The sequence below is a fragment of the Alternaria arbusti genome (genome assembly GCF_024043155.1).
Source record: "Alternaria arbusti strain BMP 1465 chromosome Unknown scaffold_2, whole genome shotgun sequence".
NCBI classification, from domain to species: Eukaryota; Fungi; Ascomycota; class Dothideomycetes; order Pleosporales; family Pleosporaceae; genus Alternaria; species Alternaria arbusti.
In genome coordinates this window covers 2258742-2281347 of record NW_026249942.1, presented here as the reverse complement: position 1 = coordinate 2281347, position 22606 = coordinate 2258742, and the positions used below count along the sequence as shown (strand labels likewise).

The 22606-nt window shown below is 53.1% G+C and overlaps 8 protein-coding genes across 8 annotated transcripts; 4 read left to right on the top strand and 4 right to left on the bottom strand.

Annotated features, from left to right (window-relative positions):
* Window positions 1-87: 87 nt before the first annotated feature.
* Window positions 88-3727, top strand: J4E86_002364 (uncharacterized protein; the record flags this gene model as incomplete). Its single annotated transcript, XM_051442924.1, has 5 exons — window positions 88-161; window positions 220-407; window positions 455-3345; window positions 3393-3627; window positions 3678-3727. The coding sequence occupies 5 exons, from the start codon at window positions 88-90 to the stop codon at window positions 3725-3727; spliced, it is 3438 nt and encodes a 1145-aa protein (XP_051306512.1).
* A 1085-nt stretch (window positions 3728-4812) lies between these two features.
* On the top strand, window positions 4813-6245 carry J4E86_002363 (uncharacterized protein; the record flags this gene model as incomplete). Its single annotated transcript, XM_051442923.1, has 3 exons — window positions 4813-5414; window positions 5463-5789; window positions 5843-6245. 3 exons carry the CDS (start codon window positions 4813-4815, stop codon window positions 6243-6245), a joined length of 1332 nt encoding a protein of 443 aa, XP_051306511.1.
* Window positions 6246-6742: 497 nt separating this feature from the next.
* Window positions 6743-7787, bottom strand: J4E86_002362 (uncharacterized protein; the record flags this gene model as incomplete). The annotated part of the gene is made up of 2 exons (XM_051442922.1): window positions 6743-7594; window positions 7650-7787. The coding sequence occupies 2 exons, from the start codon at window positions 7785-7787 to the stop codon at window positions 6743-6745; spliced, it is 990 nt and encodes a 329-aa protein (XP_051306510.1).
* A 431-nt stretch (window positions 7788-8218) lies between these two features.
* On the top strand, window positions 8219-9431 carry J4E86_002361 (uncharacterized protein; the record flags this gene model as incomplete). The annotated part of the gene is made up of 2 exons (XM_051442921.1): window positions 8219-8442; window positions 8513-9431. 2 exons carry the CDS (start codon window positions 8219-8221, stop codon window positions 9429-9431), a joined length of 1143 nt encoding a protein of 380 aa, XP_051306509.1.
* A 218-nt stretch (window positions 9432-9649) lies between these two features.
* J4E86_002360 (uncharacterized protein) lies at window positions 9650-10525 on the bottom strand (the record flags this gene model as incomplete). The annotated part of the gene is made up of 1 exon (XM_051442920.1): window positions 9650-10525. The coding sequence occupies one exon, from the start codon at window positions 10523-10525 to the stop codon at window positions 9650-9652; it is 876 nt and encodes a 291-aa protein (XP_051306508.1).
* A 1790-nt stretch (window positions 10526-12315) lies between these two features.
* J4E86_002359 (putative secondary metabolism biosynthetic enzyme) lies at window positions 12316-13182 on the bottom strand (the record flags this gene model as incomplete). The annotated part of the gene is made up of 2 exons (XM_051442919.1): window positions 12316-12923; window positions 12990-13182. The coding sequence occupies 2 exons, from the start codon at window positions 13180-13182 to the stop codon at window positions 12316-12318; spliced, it is 801 nt and encodes a 266-aa protein (XP_051306507.1).
* A 353-nt stretch (window positions 13183-13535) lies between these two features.
* Window positions 13536-14450, bottom strand: J4E86_002358 (uncharacterized protein; the record flags this gene model as incomplete). Its single annotated transcript, XM_051442918.1, has 1 exon — window positions 13536-14450. One exon carries the CDS (start codon window positions 14448-14450, stop codon window positions 13536-13538), a length of 915 nt encoding a protein of 304 aa, XP_051306506.1.
* A 3794-nt stretch (window positions 14451-18244) lies between these two features.
* J4E86_002357 (uncharacterized protein) lies at window positions 18245-20245 on the top strand (the record flags this gene model as incomplete). Its single annotated transcript, XM_051442917.1, has 4 exons — window positions 18245-18380; window positions 18436-18796; window positions 18852-19221; window positions 19286-20245. The coding sequence occupies 4 exons, from the start codon at window positions 18245-18247 to the stop codon at window positions 20243-20245; spliced, it is 1827 nt and encodes a 608-aa protein (XP_051306505.1).
* Window positions 20246-22606: the final 2361 nt, after the last annotated feature.

The following is a 22606-nucleotide window of genomic DNA, read 5'->3' as shown; positions in this document are numbered from 1 at the left end:
ATCACGACTTGACGACTCTTCGCCGCAGACACGCACGGCTTTGAGAGTCTGCACCCCCGAGCGTCGCTTTTCGGCCGGCCTTGCACCATGTCGCTGAACGGACTGGACAATGTCGAGGTCACACAGGCGTACCAGGGTGCCCTCGCCGAAGCTGGCGGTTGGTACGACATCCCAATTTCTTCTTCGCACGCGGACCAAGTGTTAACGTTTGGCATCTAGGTTCCTGCTCAGGTACACGTCAAGGGATGCCGTCGAAGTCCTGACCCGCGGCACTGGCGGTGCTGGCGAGGCGCGCGCTGCCGTCGCCCAGTACGAGGAAAAGTCACCGCTGTACGGCCTGCTGCTGTACCGCCGGCGCAAGGTCCTGGTCAAATATGTGCCCGAGGGGACATCGCGACTGCTTCAGGGTATGTGGAGGCTTGTTCCTATCATGACCACGACTAACGCTCGACAGCCCGCGTCAGTGTCCACTTCATCAACATCACCGAGAAGTTTGCGCCCCACGACATCGTCCTGTCCATATCCACCCCGGAAGAGCTCAGCGATGCCGCTCTTACCGCCGCATGCAGTCTGCACACCGCCGCGCCCTCGAGCTCCTCCTCCAGCGGATCGTCGCGACAGCAGAAGCTCAGCTGGATCCAAGAGGCTGCCGAGGAAGGCGCCCAGCCCGATGCAGACGGCAGTGCACGACCGGAAACTGCCAAGTCCAACATACCCACCATACTGGAGCCATCTAGAGACAGCGAAGACAATCTCACGAGGAGCGGGTCGATCAACTCACAAGCCGAGACGGTTCCGTTGATGCTGGACGAGAAGGTCATCGAGCACAAATTGTCACCACAGATCTCCCATGTCACCATGGAGACGGTAACGGAAGGGCCGACGACGCCAGACGACACCGATCTATCCGATCTCCAGGACACGCTCAAAAGCTACGACTCGCTCTTCGAAGGTGGACCAGAGCCCCGGAACTCTTCGCAGACTGCACGGCCAAACTACAACGAGCTGTACGAGCACTACTACGCGCAGTACACCAAGCCAAAGGTTAAGCTGGGACCGCGACCGCGGCCATCGCTCGAAGGCAGGAGACCGTCCACCTCGGGCAGTGCTCCGTCAGATCTGGCGAGACCGAAGTCATCGCTCCCGGCAGGTCTGCGCTCTGCGGCACGAAAGACAGCTGAGAAGAAAGAGTCTAAGACCAACGCCTCGAGCACCCTTCCCGCGATCGCTATTCCTCCTCCACACCAGGTTCCTCCAATGCCTGAAATGCCACAATCCCCCGCCTCGTCAGTATACTCCACGAGAGCCCCCGCCAGTACCAAATCGATGCCCGTGTCCGCATACAGGAGTCACCTCAGGGCTGGAGGATCGACACAGGAGCGGACAAGACTCATGAAGGCTCTCGAGATGCGCAAGAAACAACAACAGGCCCAACAGCTGCGGAAGGAGAAGGCTACTGAAGATGCTGTATCGGACGTAGAAGTCAAGGCCGCGGAGATAAAGGTGGAGACTGACGCCGAAGATGAAACTACGACAGATGCGACCGTTACTGCGACCGAGCCCGATGATGGCCCCTCCGCTGCACAACCTGAGGCCGAAACTGACGCCGACAAGGAGACCCTGCTTGGCGACGATCTCCCTTCCTCGTCGCGTTTAAGCCGCTCTGGCCTTGCATTCGCGGATGCTCCTACCGAGACAGACGACTTAAACTCTACTGCTTCGATTTCGTCACCCGTGTCCGCCCAGACCCACGGTTCCACCGGCGCCCCTTCGACACGGCCTTCGTCTATTTCAGAAGACGAGGCAGGTATGGAAGAATCGCAAAAGTCTGACGAGCAAGAAGAGTCGCACAATGCGGATTTGGTGGATGAAGAGCAATCAGTTGACAGCACGCCGACCGTGGTTCCTGAGAGCACGACGCCCGTCCCGCCTGCAGAAGCACAGGAGATTGCGCAAGGCCCAGTAATTACCGAGCGAGCGCCGTCGTTCGATGACGCAGATGACAGCAGCAAGAGGGACACCCTAAGGCCATGGGAGAATGACATGCCATCACAACGCCGCTCGAACCGCGAATCTACCATCTACATGCCGTCGAACGAAGGATACCAGCAAGAGGAAGGACAGTCCAAGAGACGCAACAGGGAGTCTATGCTCATGCCGTCTTCCCAGCATCAAAGTTGGTACGAGACCAAAGGAAAGCGACGTGCGGTCCTCGATCCACTCGAAGTCAGCGCGGACCATTCCGAGACCGAATACCTGTCGGATGATTCTTTCATGGAGGAGCTGCAAAGCGCTACAGTACATCAAGCTAAACCCATGTCGGTATCCAAGTCGCCAATCACCCCGTTTTTCCCCAGGAAATCCTCTGCAACAGACCTACAAACGCCTCCCAGATCAGCATCGTCGAATTACCATGGCATCAGCCGCCTGTCACCTGAGCAGACTGGCCGTAAGATCTCGGGCGGTTGGCCTCCTGCGCCAAAGTCTGACTCCAGCACCGCGCCGAAGAAAATCAACGTTTCCTCCGGCATCTCGCAGAGGATCAAAGCACTTGCAGACAAGACCAACAGGGAATCGGCTTCACAAGTAAGTCTTGCGAGCTCTGCTTTGAGCACTAGAAGCTCCGTCGCCCAGCGTAAATCCTCATTCTTTGCAACAACGCCTGTTGAGATCTCTCCATCTGGGAAATCTACGCCGCGTCTCGAAAGCCCATCGTTTTTGGCTTCATCTGCTTCAACAACGCCTGACAAGAAGAAACAGTCGGCGCCAGTCAAGTCGACAGTATACAACGTACAGCGAGGAGTTGAGAAGCCGGAGTCTGTGCAAGTGACGGCCCGCATCGTCCGCGATGAGCGCACAATGAAGCCGACGCTTGCAATGCCAACGGAGAGCACACCACTGGATCTCCACCAGAGTCCTCTTATCATTGATCACCAAAAGGCAACCATTACGCCCAGAAGCCCTACCCGAGGAAGACCGGAGCCTGCTTCCCCTCCGCCTTCGTCTTCACACTCCCGCGAGCCCAGCAATGCACCTTCGCGGGCTTCATCCGAGAGCACGTGGAGAGCCTTCGGGCGCCGCATGAGCGAGTCCAAGTCGGTACACAGCCACGACGGCGAAGACAAGAGGGAAGACAAAAAGGACAAGAAAGACGAAAAGAAGTCGCGTACGAGCAAGATGTTCAAGCGCATGTCTTCTTCCATGTCTGCCATGCCCTGGAAGAACTCGAACAGCAGCTTGGCACTTCCCGAGAACGACATGCGTTCCACCTCTCTGGCGTCTCTACGTGAGCCACCGCCGCCTGTGCATGTTGGTGATCTGAACATCCAGTTCCCAGACACTCTGGTACGTCTCATCAATGTCAATACCGACCTTACGCTAACCTGATGCAGCTTTGGAAACGACGATGGGTTGAGATTGACGCCTTGGGCAACCTCGTCCTCAGTCCGTCGAAACACAACGAGAAGGGAATTGTCAAGCGATTCCATCTCAGCGACTTCCGCACACCCTACCCACCTGACCAAGATCGCCAAGAACTTCCCAACAGCGTGGTCCTGGATTTCATGGACGGGCGTACCTTGCAGTGCGCATGCGAGACGTACATTGGGCAAGCCCAGGTTCTGCAAAGTAAGTTTCAACCCTGTCGATGTTTGTGTCAGCTGCTAACTTCCGTCCAGTCCTGCGGGAGGCGCACGATGCCTGGATTGCGTACAACCAAGCGCTGTGAACAGTCGCCACGACTTCTACCCAACCCTTCGCCCCAACGGCTCCACTCTCCTTTCCTCTCGGCTTTTCTTTGTGACGACGTACGACTACAGCATCAGGCATCACCTTTTCCTTGTTGTGTTGGATACAAAACGGTTCTAAACTGGGGCTGTATCTCTCTCCTTGCATACTTTCGGCCCTCCACCCTTTTCTCATTTTACCTTATTTCCTTTCCATACCCGTTTGAATTGGGGGAGGCCATCTGGCAGGCTTGGAGCTCCTTCTTCTTCCTCTTCTGCCTGTAACACAAGCCTTTTGATTTGTATAATATCTAATGCTGCACTGGCGGCAGCCGAGTTATTGCTGTTTCTGGAGTGCGGACGGATTGCAATGAAGGCGGACTACAAGATATAGAGACCAGTTCCGCAATTGGACTACGTGCCCTTGTCATATTTGCTTCTGCTAGGTGAAGGTCGTTCCCAATGCAGGTGAACCAGAGGGGTGCATTAAATCTCCGGCTCAAAGAAGGATAATGTGGTAGTTTTTGTGGTGGATTTATCCAAAGTGTTGGGCAAGATGGCTCGACTCGGGGCTGGGTGTGAGCAGTGCGCAATCTCAGATGGGGGCATGCCAGCCGGGAGGGGTTAGCGCATGGCCGACGCAGGGATTAAGCGACACCTGGCGTCATACATGCATTCCCATGCATTCGACATGTGCATTTGATGGAGAGCTCGGTATGTCAATGATGCGCAGCAAAAAGGGCCTTGTGCCTGCCATGATGCGGCCAACTCCCCGACGGTCTCCTCCAACCTCCCCCTTAGCTCTGCGCCATAGGCCACCATAGACAGAAGACGCGACCCGAGGACTCCGCACTGGGCTTCCAAGAGGCTGTTGCGCCGCTTTTCCGCCCCGTCCTCGCAGCGCATCCTGCAGCCTCAAAGTAACGTCTACGAGGGTAACCCCATCTGTTCACAGCAGCCGTCATTGCATTGTCACGAGCCTCGGCGCCGCGTGCCCGCCAGGCACCTCAACCAAAGTAGAGGAGGGTCGCGTAGTGGTGTGCGCCTTGTATAAACACCGTCCGGCACCTCCGCGCTCCTCGACATCATGCCGGCCACTTCCCCAAACCACCCCTTCGCCTCGCCCAACGCCATCCCGCCCCGCACCAGCTCCACGGGCATCCTCAACTTGAACGCGAGCATTGCTAAGCAGCCTTCCAGAACGAGTGTGCTGCGTCCCTTGAGCGAGATTGATTGGCTCGGCCAGAGCAAGAAAAGCAAGACGAGCCATCCGGCGGATCCTTCCAACGCGCCTGCCCAAAACGTGTCTACGCAACAACCTCGGCCGCAGACCATGGCCGCGCAGTTGAACTCGCCGCCCCGCACCGAGCACACCGACATGGACTCGCCCATGGACAACACCCAAGCCGGCGCGAACCTCGAAGCCAGCACAAATTACCCGACGCCGCTGTCACCACCCGCAGAACATGCAAAAGATATTGGCGAGGAGCTCATATACGGAAATGGGGTTGCGTGGACAGAGGGCAAGGAGCGCATATTACTGGGGCCCTACGACTACCTGTATGGACACCCCGGCAAGGACATACGGAGTCAGTGCATCGCAGCCTTCAACCTGTGGTTGAAAGTGCCGCCAGAGAGACTCGAGATTATCACAAAAGTGGTGGGCATGCTGCATACCGCGAGTCTACTGTAAGCACATCCACCCCACATTCCCCTCCTTTGCCTAACACCCTCCAGCGTCGACGATGTAGAAGACTCGTCCATCCTCCGCCGCGGCATCCCGGTCGCCCACTCTATCTTCGGAACCCCGCAAACGATCAACTCGGCCAACTACGTCTACTTCCGCGCGCTATCCCTGCTTCTCTCCATGAACAACCCCAAGCTCATCGAGATCTTCACAGAAGAGCTATTGAACCTGCACCGCGGACAGGGCATGGATCTATACTGGAGGGACAGCCTGACATGTCCGAGCGAAGCAGACTACCTAGAGATGGTAGGGAACAAAACCGGGGGTCTATTCAGACTAGCAATCAAGCTCATGCAAGCCGAGTCGCATACAGACATGTACGTGCCCGACGTCTCCACCCCAAGATTTCACCCCAGCTAACAACGCCCAGTGACTGCACCCCCCTCGTCTCCACAATAGGCCTCCTCTTCCAAATCCTAGACGACCACCTCAACCTCTCCCCCACATCCGGTTACACAACCCTCAAAGGCCTCTGCGAAGACCTTACAGAAGGCAAATTCAGCTTCCCCGTTATCCACGCCATCCGCGCCGATCCAAGCAACCAAATCCTCATCAACATCCTCAAACAGAAGACTACAGACGAGGAAGTGAAGCGGTATGCGCTTAGATACATGGAGAGCAAGGGCAGCTTTGAATATAGTAAGGGTGTTATTGAGGAGCTGAGGGGCAAGACGGAAGAGCATGTTCGTGGGGTGGAGAGGGAATTAGGGGTCGATGGTAAGGAAGGGGCAGATGCTTTGAGGGTCATGTTGGAGAGGTTGGTGCTCAAGTGAGGGAGGTGGATATAATGTCGGCATGTCATGTCATGTCATGCTTTACGAAGCTCATGTCTCATGATGGTTGGTTGGTCTCTGTACGTGTCTTGTCTGTCTATTTGTTGGGAGATGGACGGCTTAATACCCAATGTACTGTGGATTTGCATACATATATACTAATAGACTGTGGTTGTGTTGTAAGAGGTACTAGATGGTTCTGAATGTGTGTAATGAAATACGAAGTCATCTAAATCTCTAGTATCTGATCCTGAATGCGGGTAGCAAATACGAAGTGTTCTATTTCTCTGCCGTCACTCATGCCGGGTTCGTCGTGTCGCAGTAATGAGGACTGACAGCTTCATGTACAGGCGCGTGAAATCATACACGTATTCGACCACCAACTCCGAACAGAACCTATGAAGCCTTGCGCTGCATCCACATCCGTCTCTTCGGTATCGCTTGTACGTCTTATAAACTCGACAGGTTTGCTCTGCAAACAGCATCTCCGTTCATACTCACTCCTCATCTTCCACCACTTTCTTCACAACCTTAACTCTCTTCACCTGACTAGTCGGCGCCATGACTCTTTGTCGCTGTGCTCCCAGCGACTTCCTCAACGCCGTCTTGAATTCCTCGTACTTCTCCTCGCCCGATTTCGCTGCTTGAGAATGACGATAGTCGTGATGCCCATGTATACACTCCTCGCCCAATTTGATGATGTCGACAACGGCGTCGACTTTGCCTTGCGCCATACCCACAGATTCCATCCAGGGAAATGCGTCGCGGTAAAGTTGGTCGGCGCCGTACTTGGACGCGCGGTACCAGCCAATCTGGGAGTCAATGTGGAAGGCGGTTATGTTGGTGGCCCAGACAAGGACAGCGAAGCAGGAGTGATTGTAGGCCTTCATAGCGCGGCCGTGAAGCCAGCCTAGGATGCGGAGCGTTTTGAGGCTTTTGGAACGGTTGGGACCGAGGTTGATCATGAAGTTGTACAACGCGAAGCTATCAGTGAAGATGAATTCGTTCTTACCATATAGGATATCGACGCCTTCCTGGTGGATCTGCTTATTCACTGCGAGCAGCGACGTGACGAGAGGCGCTGGCTCTTCTTCTTGGTTCTTCCGGACGCTGTTGCTCATACGATGTGCGTCCGACCAGCTGGACCCTTCGACTAGTGAAGCTTGCAGTTTGGCGGATATGCGTTCTACATTGCGGCGCTTGTGCTTGAACACGCCAACGAGGTTGATGCCAGAGGGGTCGGTGAGCGCGTACTCGTAGATGATGTTTCTGATCTCGGCGGGGAGTTTGAGGAAGGGGAAGATCTTGCGCTTGGGAAGCGGGCGGGAACTTGTCGCGACTACACGCTTCTGGAGTAGATTCGTCAGTCTCAGTGCTTGTATTTCACGCAGAGGTGCATCGAACCTTTGCTTGTGGCGTGTCAAAGTCCGACTCTGAGTCCGAGACGTCCAGCTCATCGAGGTGGTATGTGATCTGAGTCCTCTTGCGCTTGGAGTAACGTCCAGACGCAAAGGTCTCTGCTGGAGCGCTGATGTCGGTCATGGCGAATGGCTGGAAAGTCAATTGCGGGTTGAGTAAATCTGAGAAGTATTGAGATAGATCACAACGCAGATGAGATTGAAACGACACGTTAGAACGCGTGTACGCAACTACTTTAATAGAACTTCGTCATGGAAGTCGCGTGGTCAGGTGTTGTTCGCTTTGGGACTAGTCTAGGCAGCGATGTCGCGATATCAGGGATTAGTAAGGCATCAATTCGACGGCGCAGTCGCTATCGGAGCCGTGAAGGATTATTCGACGAGCATTGACTGGCATCGTCTACGTTCGTGGCAATCGCGATGTGCACAAAGTACAGCGGCGCGCAGTTTGAGGAAGGAGAGCTCGAGATGGGTTGCGTCACTCTGGTTCTGCTTAGTCACGTAGCCCACTAACCGAAATGAGAGGCTGTCAGAAAAGTACACCATCCCCGCAACATGACTTCGATACAATCTCTCACGTCTTTCAAGCTCGATCTGCCTCCTAGCTGTATCGAGTTCTTCCCGCTCAATCCGCAGTATGCGATAATCGGCACGTACAACCTCGAAAAGTCGGACGAGAAAGAGTCCGCGGGGAGCGCTCCACACGATGGCAAAGTGAGCGCCAAAAATCAGCAGCGCAATGGCAGTTTGATATTGGTACGCGTTGATGGCGATATAGTGTACGTAGGGTTATTTGCGGATTATCTGTATTTATTGCGCGTGTCTAGGCGGAGTACTAACCTGGAGCAGCCACATCGTCCAGACGCTGTCCACACCATCGGCTATCCTGGACATACATTTCTTGACGCATGTCACTAGCTCCAACTTTGGCGTTGCGACTTCGACAGGTGCGTTCGCGATCTACGAACTCCAGTCGTGGCAGCGCGACCCCAAGATCGCCCACATCAAGACTATCCAATACTTCCCAGAAGATGTACTCATCACTGCCTTCACTTGGCACCCGGAGTCCTTCATGGTCGGTATGACGCTGTCGAACGGACAGGTATGTCTCGGTGTCATAGATACGGAAGACGAGTCCGATGCGCCTACGAAGATGGAAGTCGCATCGCATGATTTGGAAGCCTGGACCCTTGCGTTCTTACCGGATGGCTCAGGACTGCTGTCGGGTGGAGATGACAGCGCGCTTCGTTTCGCGGAGCTGTCTGACGGATCTGGAGGAAGTGTGCCTTGGATGGACGGGAAGATACACGGCGCTGGTGTCACTGCTATTCTCCCAGTACATCTGGACAGCCAAGGTGGTCTGATCATTACTGGCAGCTACGATGATCATATCCGGCTTCTCTACGTACCCATCTCAGGCCGTCGTCAGGTTCTTGCGGAAGTCAACCTCGGTGGTGGCGTATGGCGGTTGAAGCTGCTGGACCGAAACCCCAAGCTACCAGCGCACCACGGCGTAGAGAAATGGAGATCGGAGCCGCCGCCAGAGGCCATTCTACTGCTTGTTAGCTGCATGCATGCTGGCACTAGGATCGTCAGGCTCACCAAGAGCGCTTCCAAAGATTGGCAGATCGAGGTACTGGCCAAGTTCGAGGAGCATGAGAGCATGAACTACGGAAGTGATTCTCAGCCAGATCTCAATAGTCAGGGTCAACGGACGTTCCTATCTACGAGCTTCTATGATCGGCTGTTGTGTCTTTGGAGATACTAGTAGTCTGCTACAGGTAGTCGAACTTAAAGGATAAGTATGCATGTCAGACATCACATGTGAAGCAAGCTGACTATAATTGGCGATGATGTGTTTGTATTTCCAGAATTAACATGCAAACAGTAAGAAAGAAACCCCAAAATAGCCACCAAAAAAGAACAATCCTCCCAAACGCCAAACATATGCCAGGAGGTCCTCGCTGTCAAAACTCAAGCCGGAACTCATGGCTTCGCGGGCATGAAGCCGGCATACGGATCGAACGGCATTGGGCTGAGGCCGTTAGCAGCCATGTCGGCGTCAAACGCAGCGGTAGGTAGCGGCTCGTACCATCCAGGAGCCATGTCGCCGGCAAACGTGCTGTTAGTCGGGGGTTCCGACGAAGGGGTAGACTTGTCGCTGCCAGAGAAAAAGTCGGGTCCTCCAAAACTAGGACCAGACGACGGAAGAGAGGAGGGCTCGACTCCCATGTCGTCCTCATACAACGGGATCTCCGCGAGTTGGTCGCCGCTCAGACCAACGAAGTCTCCAGCGGGGTTGCCGGGCTGCTCTTGAGGGGCGGGAGCAGGGGCAGGATGTGCCTGGATACTACCATCCGGGGCCATCGTGAAGTACTCTCGAGCTGGATCGAGAGAAGTCGACGCAACGCCTTCGAAAAACTTTCCGAGGGGATTCTCCAAAAGTCTGACCTCCCTAAGCTGGAGGAATCTCATCTCTTCAGTCAAACCTATATTGACCTCGTTGAAGCCAATATCCGCATCCATGACCAGGATGAACTCGGACTGATTCTGGCCATATTCAGACCAGTGGTTGTAAGGCCCTGCGTTCCCTTTCGGCCAAGTAGGCAGCCAAACGTGGCCAAACGCCAAATCCTGCTTCTCGGCAGGAACTGGCTCTTCCGTCCACCCCATGCCGTTGACGATGATCTTGAACATATCGCCGTTCCTGTTTCGGTGAAACGTAACAATAGCATGACTGGAGGGGGCTTGGCGGGCATGGAATTGGGCTTCGGCCTTCTGAGTGGCCCTCTCCTTGTCTGCCGTGGCAGCCGCGATTTGTTCGGCGCCATCGAACTTGGTTTTGCAGTATTTGCGGACCATGCTGAATTGCTGTTAGGATTGTTTTGGGTTTATGAGTTACCAGTTGTAGCTCACTTGAAGGTGAAAGGTAAAGTACTTGACTTTACTTTTGTGTTGGTGATGGTGGTTGTAGTAGTAGTTGTAGTAGTGGTTGTAGTAGTGGTTGTAGTAGTGGTTGTAGTAGTGGTTGTAGTAGTGGTTGTAGTAGTGGTTGTAGTAGTGTGTTGGTAGCAGAGGTGGTGATGGTGTTGTATGTCTTGAAGGTAAGTTCGAAGACAGTCTTGATATCTAACTTGGTATGTGTAGAGTCAAGAGTCGGATATCTGCTAAAGAAAAGAAAGAGAAGGGAAGAGAGGAATGTGCTGCGTTTTATAAGAACGAAGGCGCAACAGGACTCCACAATGGTTGTGAGTCTTCAGCAAGACATTATTAATGGGAAAAAAGAGATAGTAGGGAACGACCAACATGTGAGCACCAGAACCATGTCACGGACATCAACACTGGAAGTTGAGTCGCTGCTATGATTATGGAAGAACGGTTATCAATGGCAAACTCAGGCGTAACCTTGGAAGAGCTGAGGGTATTGTCACTACAGGATCATTTTTCACGGCCAACTCCCCCGACACCAATATGGATGCCTATGTTTCCACACATATGGGTCACAGGGACGACTGAAATGTCTTTGTGCGAAAGCGGCCACTGGATCTAAGCGACTGAGTCTTGCTCTTTCGCGGGACTCGAGGCGAATCGACACCATTATTCAGCGATTACAACGCGACAAAGTCACGTATCACGTTCAATTCATTCAAATCGCGCTCGCAGTATGCCCAAAGCTGCATTCAGCGCTCGAAAACCAAGACAATACACGCCACATCAACTCCCCATCATCCGTCACACAGACGCATATGCGAAATTCCAGAAGCCATTCACCCAGATACTGAGTACCGCAAAGCACATGACACGATGCAAGGACCAGGTTACCATGACTAGACGAGAAGTAGCAATGCCTTCCTCTGCACCATGAATGCGCAGTGAAGCTCTGGAAAGCATAGGGCAGAGTGCACGGGCACAGTTGTGAGAAACCATGGATGCTATGGGTGCGGTGGCAGTGCTATGAGTCTTGCGGAGCTTTTGGCCGGGTAGTGGAAAGGGCGCTACGAGATGAGAGAATATGGCAGGGGCGACGGCGCGCATATTCGAAATTGCGGGTGTGTGTTTGGTCGTGTGGGAAACCGCTTAAGCTGGAAGAGCAACGAGATGAGTAAGCGGCTTTGGCTAGCTCGCAGTGTTGCCTGGCTTTCCTTTGCGCTGGGAGAAGGTATTGTGCTCTTTGTGGGGTATTAGTAGCATCGCGGATGGCCAATGACCAGGGCGCTATCCATTTGCACAATCAAGTGTCTTACTGCTAAGAGTCGAGTCTATGCCGGGCGGAACTGTGGTCAATTGGCTTACAACTTTTTCATTCATGTGTTGCTGTGATGTAATACATACGAATATCAAATCTGTTCTGCCCGGGCAGCCATGAAGCAAGAAATGCTTGCATTTTGTCACACAGAACCTGAAGAGTATCATGTCGTGTGGCTAATGCAGAGTACAATGTCGTATAGTTAATGCATGCTATGTCTTTCGCTTTTCCTTCAGGATGATCCACCCCTCTAGATACCGATACCGACCGCCGACACCGAAAAATGCACCCACTGTAAAGCCAACCACGCCAAACGCTACGCTAAGATGCAGTAGATCAAAACTAAATGGGTATCGTAACAAATGACACGGAAGAACAGCAACAAGAAACAATGCCGCACATCTCATCACCTCCTAGCCGGTGGTGACAACAACCCGCTGCTAACCGACTCTCTCTTCAGATCTTCCTTCTCACCCAGCAGCGCCTTGACTCTCTCCACTCTCGTCACAGCCTTCTCCAAGCGATCCAACCTGCCCATCTTTTCCCTGTCCCTGCGTTCTAAAGTCTCGACTCTTTCTTCCAGCTTAGCTCGCGCCCGTCGCTCTTCCGCTACCATCTCGTTGGCCTGACTAAACAACTGTACGCTCAGCTCTTCGATCTCGGAATCTACAGTCTGTACACGTGCTTCCGCCTTGGCGCGTAGGGCACGCTCGCGCTCAAGCTCGTTGAGTAGGGTGTAGTCGACCGGTGGTGCGTGGGACGGGTCTTTCGGTGGTGGAGGCGGAGGCATGCCCCCTGTATTCGCCGGCGACGGAAAGCGACTTGTGATGAAGGAGAAGCGGGAGGCCTTTGTGGAGTTTGCGGTTGTGGGACGTGGGGGATCGGCGTCGACGGAGGGGCGTGAGGATGGGTTGGGGATGTCGGATTGTGAGGTTTGGGTTCGGGGCAGTTTAGGGGCGTTTTGCGTCGCTTGGAGGCTGCGGATTTGGTCTTCGTAGTCGGCGCATCTGTCGACTAGCACGGTGTTAGTATGTGTGGGCTCGGGTGTGATATGACGTCGGACGCATAATGGGGGCGTACCAGCTGCTGTAGCCTTCTCCTTCAGGCGCTCCATTTGCGCTTCGAGCTCCTCTATCCTTTGCCTCGCGTCTTGCAGCTCGGCCATATCTATGCTACTGCCACATGACGGACAGCTCGGGGCATGCGCCTCGTTTGGGGCGTGTTTCGACGGCACTGGAGGCGCTGGCGGCGATGCTTCGATGCTCGCTGCCATGACTGCGCCGGTGTCCTGGGTTTCGGGCTCGTAGTAGTTATGTTTCGTTATCGCGGGTGACAGTCGTGCGTGGTTTGAAGAATAAAGGGAGATTGTGGGGTTTGGGTTGTGGTCGTGATGACGGAAACTTGCTGGGTTTCAGGTGATCGGCACCTGTCTTCGTCATGCAGGGATCACGCGCGTGCGGGCGCTATGTCCAAACCTGGACTGACGTGTCCAACTCTATCTGACTGTGTCCACTTCGCGCGGATCACTTTGCTTTTGGTCTCGTTCAAGGGTCTCACGCAATACAGAAGAGGACGCAGCTGGGAGTTTTCGGGTGTTTACTATCTCAACTAATGGTGAGCTTCATTCTACGCGAACGCGGCCTTGTTCTCTTTGACCCAGTCCTCCAGCTTCGTCGGCTCCCGCTCCGTGTACTTCCTCACATTCTCCACGGCATCCTTGTAGATTTTCCCATAGTCATCCTTCCCGGCGTCACTCTCCCGCATTCCCCGCGCCAGTGTGTCGAGTATAGGTTTAGGCATGTGCGCCAGCTTCTTGAACCACCTCTCCTCGTCAATCTCCTTGACTTTGATCTCTTTCCCCAATGCTTTGCCAATCACAGCCATACCCTCACGCTGGGTCAGAAGTTCAGGGCCACACAGATAGATCGACTGCCCTGCTTCCTTCTGGAATCGTGGCTCTGCGAGAAGTGTGCCGCACACAGTGCCGATATCCGAGGGAGCGAGGTAATCGAATCGTACGTTGGGGTAGAGGAGCTCGACCTCGCCCTGCTTGATGTCTGCGATGTACCAGAAAACGTTGCTACTGAAGTATGCGGGTCGGACGGCGGTGTATGAGACGCCAGTCTCTCGCAATGCGCTTTCAGCTGCGGAGTGGAGAGCGCCAATCATATCCGTCTTGTTGGCTTCTGAGTCCAGAGGATCTTCGACCTTGAATGAAGACAAGAGGACAATGTAGGTTACGCCGGCCTCCTTGAGCGCTTCGAAACTGCTTCGCATGCCGTCTTCGACCTCATGTACGACGTATACGAAGGCTGTCTTGGCACCAGAGGTCTTGACCGCGGTCTTAATGGTCTCGGGCTTGGCCAGATCAGCTTGGACGCGGACAAAGCTGTCGCTGTTTCCCTCTTCCTGGATGCCTTTCAGAGGCTTCTTCGTGTCGCGCATGGCGAGGTACACTTTGGCACCACGCCCGTGTGCTTCAGTGGCAGCGGCGCTGCCTACTGCTCCAGTCGGGCCGAAAACGAGAACGGGAGAAGTCATGGTTGATTGTGGAATATGGCTGGGTATTGTGAATTGATGTCAATGTATTGATGAAACTGTTCCGTCTCTGTATGCGATATCGAGTTGCTTTATCTAATGTTCGCCAAAAGAAATCGCTGGTTGCCTCCTCGGCGTCCGCGGCACGCGCTAACGGCCTCTCGGTTTCTCGGTATACCAATGCTGTTCGGAACAAGGCTGCGTTACCACTTATGTCGTTACGTGCATATCGTACCACACACAAGGGTCTGTTTAATCGCTATCCTCGCACCTCTTCGCACTCCAATATGGGCGAGAACACAACGGTCGGGACCCCGAGTTCGCCGTGGATGACGTCATGGATATCGACATCTACTTCAATCGTGTGCTGCACTGCGTGACGTGAAGATCGCCCGCACTACAGCGTAACATCCACCTGGACCTGTCTGTCGAATTTCGGCCATAATCTTACTCCTTCGCGAGGTTGCTCAAACTATCGCAATACTGCCACGGAGACCGACGCGCATTAGCGACAATTTTCCGATTACTCAACAATGGATACTCTTGAAACGCTATGGAAAGACAGCCAAGCCTAGGAGGCTCACTGAAGCTGGCGGTACATGTTGTGTACCCGATCTGGGACCTGCACGCTGCTTCTGTTCTCACTACGTATCTCATGTACGATCGTTCTCGTTATTTCGCGCTTTCCAGGCAGCTCTGAATCGTCCAATATGCACTTCTCACTATATCCATCATCGAGGTCGTCTCTTTGGAATCGCGAACGACCTCGAGTTGGTCGGCTGCCAACGGTAAGGGGTGGGCCCACGTTATACAGTGGTATTCCGTTGCTACCAGACCCTGTCTTGGATCCCATTCCCAGAAAGGTTGACGAGAGAATGCGGCGGAAAAAGCCGTCGAATTGCTTTCGGAGTGCAGGTAGAGACGCGACAAGTATACCGACCGAGAGTTCCGATGCGGACCAGATGGCGAGGTTGACACCGTCCCATGTTGGATCGGCAGTCTTCATCAACGCGGAAAGCTCAACGGTCTTTGCAACTGAACAAGCGGTTGCACTGATGGCTGGCTCAGTTGATGTCAATGGAAATGCCGGAGGGTACCTACATAAGGCCAAGACAGAACACGATACGCAGACCCCATTGCGTACGCCTTGGTAACTGGATGGTGGACAAGTATATGATGGGTGCGACGACGTATATCACGTCAGTGACACAGTTGGCAACTCCCTGTTTTGTCATCAGCTGGTAACACCAACAAAGCAAACATAGAGAGGACTGACCTGACTGTACGTGAGAGGCGAGCTGGTCTTTATGAAGCACTTCCCTTTCACGGTTTTGTTCCAATTTGCCTCGAACGGTGTACTGCAAAAGCAGCCCATGATAGGCAAAATCAAATTGAACGTAGTGACCATCAGGATCGAAGCCCACACCACCGCGAGGTACACTCTTGAGAATTTAAGGACTAGAAGGTAGCCACAAATCGAGTACTTTAGCGTTGCGACTGCAATAAGGTTCAGGATCTGTGTGATCCAGAGGTAGTACATGTAGTTCAGCATGTCGTAGGGCATCATGATGCTAGGATCCCGAATATGACGACCCAGACCATGCTGACATGTTTTGAAGCGGATTCCCGACGCTGCGACGTTTAGCATCTGGGCCCAGACTGGTTAGCATAATCTTGCCCTCCTGATAAAGCTACTGGACTGACGAACTGCTGCGATGATGAGAAAGTAATCGTAAAGTACAAGCTTTCGCTTAGCCTTGATACTATACACAAGTCGCCATACGAGTACCGCAGTACTCAATATGCACAAGATAGTCGAAGGAATTAAGAAGACGGGCGCGCGGTTTGGCCATTCTTGCTGCTCGGTTGGTGCCATTGCAGATGCCGATATTGCGTAGATGCAGTACGAACCCGAAGGGAAGGAGAAGCGACATCAGTCGGCAACGTGCGCAGGATGGCACTCTTTATTCCAGCCGTTCGCCCACCTGAACCTATTGGGTACCCCGGGATCTCGGGAGGGCCGCTGGAACGCCCCGTTCATCTTATCGGCTGGGGATCTCTTCGGAATAGCTCACGCGAGCATGGCGTTTCATTATCTGCCATTAGTAGCAGGGAACGCCAGCGTCTACTCCGCTCTCTGCTTCCAGCTTCTCCACAGTCTCCAGTCTCGGGCCAAGATGTCGTAAGGACTATACTATTCATGCACTTGTGCGGCATCACTAATTCCCTCTCGTCATCTATACAAGAGGATCAGGCTTGAGGTTGTGATGATGGGCATGAGACCTCTACACAAAATAGACATGATAGTATCAGCATGCGCTCCAAGATACAGTAAGCCGCAGCATACTTGAAGTCAGTTGCTTGCTGTTGGCCAACCATTCAACCTTCAATCTTAGTGCTGACTATGCCAACCCAACAATACACGAGTCTGGATACGATCGTGTTGGGACGCATGGATTGGTCTGGCATCTTGAAATCCTTCGAGGCGCACGTTGCAAATAAATGTGATAGCTATGCATGCTAAGAGCCACAGAACTGGGTATGAACCGTGCCCGTGTCGCTGTCATCTCTTGGGCTTCGTCACTCCATCGGGTGTAAGCGAAAGCTGGATAGGCTGCAAGGTCGGTGTGATGGCCCCAAGAGCCGAAAAGATCAGTTCGCAAACGCGGTTCCACAAAGCTGCAGTGATGTAAATACACCTCTTGCGTGTTGTATTGCGCTGTACATGTTTCTTTTCTTGATGTTTGTACCTTGAAGCGTGGTTCCACGCCACCTTGGCATGCTTCGGCCAATCAATACTTGTCATGTGCTCCAGGGTCAGAACACAGCTCTTGTCGTTCGTTGGATACCTCGACATCGTAGACTTCGCAAGCGTGCAAGCGAGGATCGGGGCGTCGGCTGGTGAGCCAATTAAGGTCCCGCCGTCCCGTCCCATCCCGCGACGATGCTGACTGCCCAACAGGCGAAAGCGGATTCGTGACCTACATCAACCAGTCGGTTAAAATTGCGTACTTTACGAGGAAGATGTTGAAGATCCCTCACATATAGAGTTAACACAGGGCGTAACGGGCGAGAGAAGTTCTCGTAGAGCCGGCGGTCCACAACGGTGGACCCTTCCGACTTGGCAGCAGCGGCGCCGCAATATGTGTAAACCACGACCCTGCTCCTGCTGCCGATATATTGGGGGTCGCCACAATGCTGCTTCCAACTTCAACATCTCACATCTGCTCGGAAGTCGGTAAACGCGTAAAGACGTTACAAGAAGATCAATCTCGCCCGTCAAGAGCCTGGAAAGGCAAACGGGAACCTATAGCGGTCAGCAAAACTTGCTAGGATCGTCTGCGCTCAAAGATGTCCTCCAGTATCAAAGAATCAGAGTTAGGCAGGGGAGCGGCGTTGGTGTGGGTGGGGTGACTTCCTGAATGCGGGACAATGCCGAGCCGTCTAGCCAAGATCGCCTAATCTCGGGGCCATGCTGTTTCTATCAATCTTTATTCTTGCGCCATGCAATTGCAAGGACCTGATATGCCGCTTGAATTTAGGACCCGTTGGCCAGATCTACTGCTCACTGCTAACTGTATCGGAGCTTTGTTGCCGACCTTAGCCACAACGGTGTACCGACTCGTGTATCCATACAACTCATGCACGCTCAGGTACAGCAAAAATGCTAAGAGCTAATATGGGGCTTTGTGGAGAGTTTAAGAGCTCAAGAGCTTCCCTTCCTGCTCTTCCGGCGTATTCCACCCTCGTCAAAGTCAACCTCTTCTTGTGGTATCGCCTCGAAGCAGCTCGCCAGGATGCTTTACCCTAGGAACTTAGCCGTCGTTGCTTTGCTGGGGCTGTCAGCCGCCCAGGAAACTTACGACTATGTTATTGTTGGAGGGGGTGTGACCGGTCTCGTCGTGGCCAATCGTCTGACCGAGGACAAGAACAGTGAGACTGACCAACCAATCTAGAGTTACACAAGGCTGACATGATGGTCGTACAGAATCCGTACTTGTCATTGAAGCCGGAAGAGCAGACGACAACCCAAACATCCGCATGCCTTATGGCGCCACATATGCTCTCAATACCTCTCTTCTGTGGACAGACTACGTGTGCCAGCCAGAACCATTCCTCGGGAATAAGACATGGAACACTCGTGTCGCGCGGATTCTCGGAGGCGGGTCTCTCGTCAACGGAATGATATACGATCGCGGATCAGCGGCAGACTACGATGCCTGGGAGGCGTTGGGCAACAAGGGTTGGGGATGGGAGGGGATATATCCGTTTTTCAAGATGGGAACAGAGTACATCCCAGCTCCACAGGAGACTATTGATCAAGTCGGTATTACTTGGGACCCCGAGGCGTAAGTCAGCGAGATATTGCCCGTGTGAGCAGCTTTTAACGTTAGTAACTTCCAGCTACGGAAAAGGCCCATTGAAGATCGGCGTCACAGACACAGTATACTCCGATATCACTGACTTTTTCGACGCCTTCGAAGGCACCGGCAACGCGCATGCCGCTCGCGATGGAAACAACGGCGAGGCATATGGTACCTCATGGTACCCCAATACCATGAACCCCAGGACTGGTGAAAGAACGCACGCCCGTAACTCGTACTATGATCCAATCATGAGCCGGTCGAACTTGAAGGTCATACTGGAGTCTCTCGCGACAGAACTCGTGTTCGACGGCAATAAAACCCTCACGGCGAAGGGCGTAAAGATCACCGACAAGAAGACTGGCTCGACAAAGACCTACTATGCGAAGCAAGAGGTCATCTTAGCTGCGGTAAGTAAAATGTCAAGCTGCTTGCAGAATTGCACATATACTGACTTGATATTTTCGCTTCCAGGGTGCCGTAAACACACCAAAGCTTCTCCAGAACAGCGGCATCGGACCAAAAGCCGCACTCGAGGCTGCTGGCATCACCGTAAAGCTTGAACATGACGGTGTGGGTTCGAATTTCCAAGACCATCCGTATACTGGCGTTGGGTGGAACGTCACCGGTGGCAGCACCCCGAACGGATTTTCCTTGACCACAGACCCGGCGTACAATGCTTCAGCCTGGGAAGAGTACCGTGCCAACAAGACTGGACCGCTGACACAGGCTCGTGGCAACACTCTAGCGATGATGCCACTTCCGGTTGTAGATCCCGAAAACTACGACAGTATCGCGGACCGGGTGCTTGCCCAGGAGAATGACGCACATTTGCCATCGATCTACAAGAACAATGCGAAGCTGCTCAAGGGTGTCGCAGCACAGCGCAAAGTCCTCGCTGAAATCTTCCAAAACGAAAAGGCCGCTGTAGTAGAGTACCCTGTCCCATCCTCAGGTGGCTACATGCTCGTCGGCTTGGAGAAGCCGGTTTCTCGTGGAACCATCATGATTAACGCAACCAACCCTCAAGGACCACCACAAATCTTCTACAATGCACTCAGCAATCCCATTGACAAAGCTGTTCTTGCTGCATGCGTCCGTTATATCCGTAAGGTTTGGGCGGGCCCAGAATTGGCGAAGTACACCCCGGTAGAGACGACGCCGGGAGCCCAGTACACGACTGATGACGAGATCATCAACAAGATGATTGAGCAGGGAAGCATTTGGCCGACGCTTTCGCATCCGTCCGGCAGCTGTGCTATGTTACCTGAGGATATGGGTGGTTGTGTGTCCGATGAGCTTCTCTTCTATGGCGTCGAGAAACTATCCATTGTTGATGCTTCCATCCTCCCTCTTATTCCCTCCCAGCACATCCAGTCGACAATGTATGCTGTCGGCGAAAAGGCTGCGAGCATCATCAAGAGCCGTGGCTGATGCGAAGCGCAAGCTGTTCGTTATATAGTCTGTAGTCTAATAGACGAACGCGCGCATGATCTATGATTGGGCTTACTCGTTTGAGTGTGAGGTTGGCGCTGCGTACTTGTTCCAAGCAAGCAGGAGTGCCTCTATCAGATTATGCACACCGACGGTAATCGACGTGTTTCTTGATAGATTTATTGAGTGTGTTATGATGCAATCAACGGTAATGAGAATTGGGAGGCTGGGTGAGTATAGAGAAGGTTGGCACCCCCAGACGCGTCACGCAACAGACGCTAGTTTAGCCTGAACTATATTCGATTATGACGACGCGATGCGCCTCCTCACAACACGGGAATGATGCGTATTTAGTTGTTGTTTTATCTGTAATTGCTTGCCCGAAGGTCATCTCGATAGAATCTTTAATTTCCTCATACGCGGACATTAGTGTGGCCAGTAAACATCTCCCGTACGTTCGTAATTCTAAGCAGACATGCTGCAATTGTCGTCAGACTGTTCATCATCAGACTGTTCGTCGTCGAAAGTCGCTGGGCCGGCATCTGGCAGCTCAAGAAAGGCGCCCAGTCTTTCTGCATGTACGTTTACTTCATATCCGAGGTACGCCAGAATATTGTCAACGGCTCTCTTCGTTGGCTCGCGGCTTCTTCGTGGTCAAAGGGGCAGTTTGACACGACTTTAATGGAACAAATGGCCTCCACGTCCGTCACCATGTAGGTCTTTGTCGTCGTTTCTCCGCTCTAAATCCCAGTCTTCTTTGGAAGCATCGCGTCCTAGACCCGCCTCGGCGTTCGGGTGCACGTGGTAGCGGTGGTCAATGTTGCACGATCTTCTCCATGCTGAGTCCATGTCAGGTATACCGAAGCAAACAAGTTGCGCAGGGCATTCGCGGCAGGCAAAGCGCACAACATTAGGCGATGTAGTGGTCCAGCGCCCGTCCCACTTCTGCTTTCTGCACTGGGGTGTGGCCTCCGCTATCCTATATATAAGTAATCCATACTCTTCTTCTTCTTCTTCGATTATATGTTCTTTTCCATTTCTCCGTTCACACATTTGAGGCTGCGTTGATCTTGGCTCATCCATGAGCGCTTGGGTACACGAAGGCCTGAGCCATACCGCGATGTCCTCCAGATTGGTATGAATGATCTCTAGCGTGGCCATGTCGAAACTCCAGCGCGACTGGATCATTGGGCTGTACATAAATGAAGTGTCCGTATGTGCAACTGCAAAAGCTCGGCTTCGGACACAGTAGTCCATACGTCTGCCATCGAAGACCTCTGGCAATGGTTCCGTGGCTTCTAGCTTTCTCGTTTTCCCATGCTTCTGGAGGGGGGATGATATCGAAGCAGCGGTCTGCTTGTGTATATAAGTAATTCCTGCTCTTTTCTTCGAGATGTACGAAGGGCTGCACAAAATCCAAGCAGCTGTGCATGTGAGGCTTTGCGAGGACATCCGCCGCCACACTGTTACAATGGTGATGAAGAAAACTGCCCAAGCCAGAATCAGCCTGAACAAAATTATATATCGTTTGATCCGCTTCTCTGTTTATAGATTGAGCATCGCGTTGACGGTGGCATGCGCTCTCTGTACAACAAGCTTATTAAGATATATATAGATGAAGTGTCCGTATGTGTAATCACCATCGGAATCCGTAGTGAACGCACGAAATCTCGACCGCGGATAGCGTTGCCTTTGGGCTTGCGATTGGAGCGTTCGAGCCATGTCGTCGATGTACGGATACCAATGTCTCCTTGGAGCTATACTTCATGTCTTCTCCTTTCGGTAGGTAGGCGATCGATGGTATGTCGCTTTAGTATGGCCTGCCGGAACTCGCAGTTTGGAGCGGATGGGGGAGGGAAGTGACCGATAGAAGTCCATGCTACGAGAGAGATTGTGGTGATATTTTTCATCACCTAGTTGCCGGAGTCGTCCTTCTCAGCATGAGCTGTCGTCCGCCACCGCTCGCCTAAACCAAGACCAATCCCCAGTTCGAGTGCGAGGCGCACTCTCTTCTTCGTCACTCATTATCGACAGCTGGGTTGTGATTTTCTTCTGCCGATCGCGACCAGAAGTCCCATGACAAGGTAAGCTGGCTTTGATGCAACCAAGCCATCGTACCAAGGGTCTCTATGTCCATGCGTAGTGCGTATATATAGCGAGGAGTCGACTCGCAAAGACGGCAATGATTTGATGTCGAAAGACCAGGCGCAGCCAAAGCTCCACATGGCTGCAAAGGTGTAAGTATATATCTACCATCAGTTAGCAACATGACTTACTCAGAGCCCAATGGAACTTACAACATGTAGCTGCAACCAGGGGACGAGCACGTAATGTTCTTCTGGTTTTGGTCATATACGAGAT